General features: G+C 37.9%; 2 protein-coding genes across 2 annotated transcripts in view; one reads left to right on the top strand and one right to left on the bottom strand.

Annotated features, from left to right (window-relative positions):
* Nucleotides 1-892, bottom strand: part of LOC138042973 (uncharacterized) — an 8,360-nt gene extending 7,468 nt beyond the window's left edge. The window contains exon 1 of the mRNA XM_068889069.1: nucleotides 10-892. Coding sequence (XP_068745170.1) covers nucleotides 10-889 — 880 coding nt within the window. The 5' untranslated portion in view covers nucleotides 890-892. The remainder of the gene's footprint in view (nucleotides 1-9) is intronic.
* A 138-nt stretch (nucleotides 893-1,030) lies between these two features.
* LOC138040126 (uncharacterized) lies at nucleotides 1,031-6,152 on the top strand. Its single transcript, XM_068885908.1, has 6 exons — nucleotides 1,031-1,170; nucleotides 1,893-2,081; nucleotides 2,487-3,395; nucleotides 4,856-4,938; nucleotides 5,490-5,694; nucleotides 6,031-6,152. Exons 3-6 carry the CDS (start codon nucleotides 3,182-3,184, stop codon nucleotides 6,150-6,152), a joined length of 624 nt encoding a protein of 207 aa, XP_068742009.1. The 5' UTR covers nucleotides 1,031-1,170; nucleotides 1,893-2,081; nucleotides 2,487-3,181.
* The last annotated feature ends 1,348 nt before the right edge of the window (nucleotides 6,153-7,500 follow it).

The following is a 7,500-nucleotide window of genomic DNA, read 5'->3' as shown; positions in this document are numbered from 1 at the left end:
TACACTTACCACTGAAAAACTTTCGTAGCTGTTTGACAATGGGTACTTCAATAAAGAATCTACTGTCTTTCGGAATCCCTTTACCACAAATGCTGCAGGTTCTGTTCACTTCGGTATCGGTATGAGCGTCACTTCTGCCGAAATACGCGTTGCAGTAACCACAATATAGGTGTTTGACAACGTCTCCCTTAGCTTGGCTTACAAATTCAAACAGTTTTTTGACCGTTGTTTTACAGTTGTTTGGTTGGGGACAGTGAGCTTCGACTAAAGCAAGTAAATCGCTAAAAGCTTCGCGAGTAAGCTTGTGTTTAAACACAAACGATAACAACAACACAACACTTGAGCAGCTTGTGATAGGAGCCCCCGAATAAAGCATCTCATCCTGTTCTCCTACGAATTCTCCTGAAGTATATTCAGAGTCCGACTCGATGTTCTCGCAGTCGCTAAAAATATCAGATCCAGCCTCATCGTCAATAACAAATCGATCATACAATATGTTCCCATCAGTGCTGCTTGTGAGATCCAGTTCATCCTCACTCAGCCTGCCATCGTGGATTTCCTCAAATTCATACTGAAATGTTTCATCCATGTCTTGCATTTCATCAAAGTCGCAGAATTCACCAAGCGAAGTGCTGACCATTGTATGAACTCGTTCAGGACTGCTTTCATGTTGTGAGCTTTTAGAAGACTCTTCGCACACATCTGCAACATTGAATTCAGACTCGCTCTTTTTCAAACTTTTTTGGAAAACACATCGCGATCGACCTACTCTACGCATGTTATTTTTGCCAGTTTTTCGTCTTCTTGCTGCCGAAAACTTATAAGGATTGGAATAGTGCAAAAATTCTTTGTAGCGTCCTCTACGTTTTGGTGTGCTATCATCCGCCATGTTTGCTGTGATGCACGCGTTACGTGTCACATGTAACCATGTCAACCAAAAAAATCACGTGGTCCTTTGTTAACCAATAATGTGAGTTCTGCAAGAGCGTCGTTTTCAAATCTTCGCACAGTTCGACAGTGTTCATCGATTTCGGCGATACTTGGCTGTATATTCCTGCTTCTTTTAGAGCAATCAGACCTTCGATTATTAATTTCACCCGCTCAACAAATACCCAACGATGTCTGGACGAGTTTCAAGAAAAAGAAACATCCCAGCACGTCTCAGAGAAGGTAAGTTCTTTAGCTTTAGTGACGAAAAGCGCTGGTTAAAGTGGGGCCGACAAATGGCACAGGCTTTATCTTTCAACTACCATTCTGTTAACAACTTATGCGATCATCTATAGTAATCGGCATTTTGAAGATAAATCCGTTCATGCAATGAATTTTTATAAAACTAGCTATCAAAAGCCATGACCACTTTTAAAGCTCGATCCACACAACAATAGTTATAGTCACACGTGCTCCTGAATTCACATATCTCATCATACATAAGCTTAAAGCACATATAAGCCTTCTCTGCGACTGTTTCAGCTAACCCTGATTGAGATGCCTACAGAAAAAAGTTATCATAAACAACTAGTTTAAACTTATATTGGCATCAGTGAATATCTGGAACTACAACTGGGTCCCAAAATGCCTGGAATGCTGGTCAGTGCTTGGAACAGACCGCCATTTTGGCTTATCGTAATAAAGGGAATCTTTATACACAAAATTTCTTAACGTGAGAAATGAACTGGTAGAGATGCCTGATACAAATGCCTGAAAATGCTTTTTTTATTTCACCATGTTACAGTGTAAGGTAAACACAGTTTACATGTAGGTGAATCCACTATACTGATTACCTCAAAGACTGGGAGATTGTAATTAAGTCTTTATTTCCTCCATGCCCCACTTGTTTAAAGGATGAATAATCAGTATTTAACTAAACATATATATGGTATATTTTTAAACAGAGATGTGGTATCTGGTATGCTATGAGGATGACAATAATTTAAGGGTTCTTGGAAGTGATGAAATATGTCACATCTTCCCTGACGATGATGCTGATGATGGTAATGATGACTTCCAAATTGATGATATTGTGAGTGCTATTTGGCTCCCAAATGGCAAGTTCTATGATGCCAAAATACTACAAAAAGGAGGTATGTTTGCACATTGTGAAATTGTACAATCTACAGTAGTGTAAAACATCACCAACATTATCTAAATTTCTAATATAGAGTTGATTTGGAATTAAATTTTATAATAGCATGCACTCAGATTCTTATCTTTACTGCATGCTCATGTATTGGTTGTATAAATTTAAATTTTAAAGAATTTAAGGCTTGAGTATCTTGAGGTTAAAACATTATACCATGTAGCTTAAACATTTGCTAAGTTTAAAGAAATTCTGTTGAGTGAGTTCAAATCCATTGTAGGAGAAAAAAGATTACAAAAATGAAGTGATGTGTATGCATTTTTGTCATAAGACATCTGGCAAAGAAAGATTTTATAACCTTGCATAGTGCTTTGATTTTCTCTAATGCTGTTCCAAAACATCTTTTCAGCTGACAGAAATCAACTTATGAGAGAACGGATGCGTCTGGAAAAGGCACAGAAGAACAATGCAAAGGAAGTGGAGAACTCTAAAGATTCTAGAACCCAACAGAAAAGAAAGAACCCTGAAGATGCGTTGGATGGGCAGAACAAAAGGAAGAAGTAAACGGAGGGCAATAAGGAGAATGAACAAAAGGCAAAAGATGATACAAATGGCCAAAAGAAAAAGAAGAAGCAAACAGAGGGTAATAAGGAGAAAGAGCAAAAGACAAAAGAAAGGGAAGAGAAAAGAAAGAAGAAAGAAGAAGATCAAGAGAGGCAGAAACTTATATTGGAAGCAAGAAAAGCCCAGGCAGCATCCCGATTAGTGACTTCTTCAAACAGCCAAGCAGAGCCTGAGGTCACCATATTTACACCTGAACCAGTTCTTCGAACCAATACCACTCTCTCAATCAGATCCTCTGCACAAGTCACTCCTCCTGCACAGCTGATCCTGCATGATAGTAGTCAGCAAGCCAACGATGAACATAATCCACAAGTACACAACATAAACCAAACCAGCCGTAGATTAAGCTACTATTCCTCAAAGCAGCTGACTACACAAGCCCCACCAACCTTGCCTTCAACTGACAGTCACCAGAATGCCAGCATTAGACATAGTGCACCACAAAGCACGGACAAAACTCCTCTAAGGCCAAGCAAGTCAATGACACCCTCTGAGCCAAGAAGAGGCCTGCATTTTCAGAGTGCTGTTGGAGAAAGTAGTGATGATGATGATGATATAAGTGAGGAAGGTGAAAAAAACCTGGAAGGGAATGTCAGCGTCCCTGATGGGTCTAACTGCTGTCAAGACCACAAGCTGGAGATTGAGGCTTTGAGGAAACGTTTGGCCAAAGTTCACAAGAGGCTAAACATAGCATGTAAGTTTTTGCTCCACATCACCTTAAAGGGGCTCAGTCACAGTATTTGAGTTATTTTGAGCATCGACAAAATTACCGTTAAATTGAAGGTAACCTGAAAATAATACTTCACAGCCATAAAAAAAAACATCAAAGAGATGATAGTAAACCATAAAGAAACAAGGATGGTTAAGGATGGAGAAGATTGACACGGATTGCAAGCAACAAAATTGAGAAGTTTAGCTAAACTTTTCAAACCATTTAACCATGACTGAGCCCCTTTAATACTGTAGACATTGTACTTTGGGATGTCGTTCTTTGGTGTTGAGGATCTGTGTCCTTGCAAATCCACTCAATCATGTCAGTGTGCATTGTATTCACACACTCCTCTCTGATGCCTTGTGGCATATACATGTGTTAGTTGCCCAAGCATAATTATATGTGACACCCTATCTTTGACTTGAAGTTCATTCTGTCCATCAAATGTAATATATAATATGTATGTAGATTATTGGAGAATTTGACTACTTAAGGTGGCTCCCTAGTGTTATTACGAAACACCCTCCCTGTAGAGTGCAAGTTAGGAAAGGAAACGTAGTTAATTTCTCTTTACGTTTTCACCTTAGAGATTTACCAGTATGGGCACTGTTAAAATAAGGCTTATGTTTTGGTTGTCAACTTTTGGATTAAGGCCGTTACCATGGTAACATCTCATCTAATGACAGGCAGATATATTCCTCATTTTGACCTAAACTCCTTAATATTTATACTTTCCTTCGGTGAAATTTTTTCATATTTCGCCACATCATGGAAATGATATTGCCTGACATTTTGAACTGGTAAAAAGTCAAGGTTGTCCAGACAGTTTTTCCAATATTCGGTAATTTCTCATTCTAAATATATGAGATTAGCTCTGACAGATTTTAACAAAAATAGGGTATTTTATAGGAATCGTATAGGGTTACAACTGAGCCAAATTTTAAAAAAATTCACTGAAGGAAACACAAGAAACTTAGCATTTATTCACGCATGGTATCGCGCGCTCATGTGACGCCATGTATCGCGTGCGAGAAAGCAAGAGTGAATTAGAGCTCTTTTAGCGGTTATTTATAGAGCTTTTTTGTCTTTTTTTTTTTGGCCCTAGGCTTAAACACATGTTTGAATGGAGTTAGAAACTATTGCTACTTGTACTGAAGCGATTTAATGCCTTTCAAGTGCTGAAGTGATTTCAGGTCTGCTTAGGGTTACTTGCGTCATTTTTGAATGCACAATTAATACTGATGTTTGGCAGGCAATGGTATTGCGCACTATTGAGTCTCAGTAAAACTCTAGGGAGCCACCTTAAAGTGAGTTTGTGAATGAATGTTGAAAGACAATATAAGTGGGACTTTTAAAATGGAAACAATCTCAAACCTTTTAAGATAATGTTAAAACGAAAGCCCTTGTTGATCAATGTTTTTGTGTTCATATTCTGTTTACAGTAAAGGCAAAGACATCTGGGGAGGTGTTAAAGAACAGACCAGGGGCTGATGTACTCGACAAAACATTGGCAACAGAATACAAGGTAACATCTTCTCTAGGAATTAAGTACCGTATTCAAAAGTCCTTCCTTAGCTTGCTTGGTGTAAAATCTGTTTTAATTAGTTACTAATAATTAAAAGGTCAATACAATGCAGGGTTGTCATTTACTAGTAGTTTTGAAGCATAACTGTTCACCTGTAACATTAACTATATCTCATTGTTCATATAATCCTGTATATAGTGCTTTCTTTGGCTGAACACTTCCATCACCAATAGCATACGTCAAGCCAGTATACAGTATCACATGTATAATAGGTATTACTGGTATGTGTAACATCCCTTTTGACATCCTATGACAATCAGTGAGAAACTACAAAGATATCAGGCACTGAAATTATGAGTCCTATTTTCAGGAAAATAATTTTATGTACAATGTGTAAGGATTGCATAATGAGGACTGATGATGATGATGATGATGTGTAAGGAACATGAAAAAACAGAAATGTTATCTTCATTCGGTAATATACATGTATACATGTATGTAGCTCTTCTAAATAACCTTTAATATTAGTGTCTTGCTATCTAATTCAACAGACGGTAGAAGTAATGGAGGGGTCTGGAGTGTATTGGTATCCCCACCAGCGGGCTTACTGTTCAGCATTCAAGACCTGGGCTGGGTACATCAATGCAGCTACAGATATTTTCTTTACAAAGGAGACACTTGCAATATCTTGCACAAAAGGAAATGCAAAAAATGGACACCATCCTTTGGATCCCCTTGTCATTGAAGCCCTTATTGGTAGGTTGTGCTACTTCATTGCTATTTTAACTGAATTATCTCTAAGAAAATAAATTATTGATCACCATGTTAAAGTGTTACTACATAGGAGGCCCAGATGTTCAAAATGTTGAGATACAGTGGAACCCCGTTAATGCGACCACCTTTAGGCCATGAAAAATTGGTCGCATTGAAAAAAACAGTCTTAAAATAAGAAAACAACAGAGGTTCCACTGTACAACAAAACAATCTCAAGCATTTGCCTATTGTCAACACTGTCTACAGATTATTTACCACTACAGTGTGAGAGACTGGTTTACAGCATACTTTTAACTTGAAATTCCTTGATCTTTTTAGGCAAAGTTTGTTCAAAGTTTGCAAAGGACTCACCAGTGCCAAGCCAAGTGGTGCAGAAGATTAATATGAAATGCGTGGAGGCAAGAAGACCACAAAGAATTCGAGTTAACCAGTCCAACTAAGTCAACTATGCCCAGTTCTGGCATAGTTGTACCAAACAACGTAACAGTTAAACTTTAGGCCGGTTGAGCTGGTCATGTTCATGTTCTATAATGCATTGCGCATTTTGTAAGGATTTTGTATCAAAGTTATCCGTTTGGATGAAAAACAAAAGAAACCTTTTGTTTTGCTAAGCCATGAAGTCACTATAACTGCAAAACTTATTTTGACATGCCACTTTTTAAGATGTATGTTATTTTGATTTGTATATAAATTGTTTAGTCACTTTTTTAATCTGCATGCATTTTAATGGATTCAAATTGTCATTTTAATAATAAAGATGTCTGAAGAAAATCAAACAGCAGCCTGGTTGCATAAATTATTAGTTAAATTGGGCCCGATCGGTTGAACTTTTGATTGTGACATTTTAGGTAAAGAGGGTAGCAGCAGATTAATCCCCTCCTATACATTGCTTGCATATGAACAGTGCTGATCAAGCCTGTTCATAAGCTATATGGGAATCATATGGGTTGCTCTAACCCATAGATTTCCCATAGTTTTTGCAGTAATTTCAGGAACCTATGGTTGTAATATGGGGCTTGAATAAGAGGTCCCATAGCACTCCCATAACAAATGTTGCCATATCCAGCTACTGTGGGAATTGTATGGAACTTTGCGAAATACGTAGCAATCCCATAGAGCGGGGTTAGGAACATATGGTACTGATATGGGGAACACCGATACCATTCCCAAACCACATGCTATGGAGAATGTATGGAACTTTACGAAATACGTAGCCATCCCATAGCAACAGACAATGGAAAGACAAAAGTAAAAGACAGTGGCTCCATATGGGTTTGATATGTAGGGCAGCAGCCCATAGTAAATCCATTTATTAAACATATATGGACCGTAGCTTCTCCCATATCATCTCCAAACTTGGACCATATATGACCCATACCATTTGATTCTGTAAGGGTGATAATAAAGTTATGATACCTTCTCAGTAGACATCATTGAGTAATGATAGGGTTATCTGTGCTACTTAAAAAGTAAGGGTCTTCCACATAGAAGTTAAAAGTACCTAAACCAGTTCAGTCGTATTTGTTCCTTAAAGATTGTTTTGAACACTTCATTTTCAGTCAGAAAGGAAACAACTTTCCTGGTAATTTGCTGTGGAGTTTTTGGATGGACATACTTAGTATCCCGCAGTTGGTTATACTGGAAATGTACAGCAGCCATGTCAATGTCATTTTCAGAGAACTGGAGCTGAATCAGTTGAACTAGCACCAGTTCTTCAAAAAATGTCCATTGGCTATTGATGACAATTACCATGTAGCGCATTTAATCATTGATGTAAGCAATTATAAA

The sequence above is a fragment of the Montipora capricornis genome, chromosome 3, assembly GCF_036669925.1.
Source record: "Montipora capricornis isolate CH-2021 chromosome 3, ASM3666992v2, whole genome shotgun sequence".
Taxonomy (NCBI): Eukaryota; Metazoa; Cnidaria; class Anthozoa; order Scleractinia; family Acroporidae; genus Montipora; species Montipora capricornis.
This window is presented reverse-complemented; position numbering and strand designations above follow the sequence as displayed.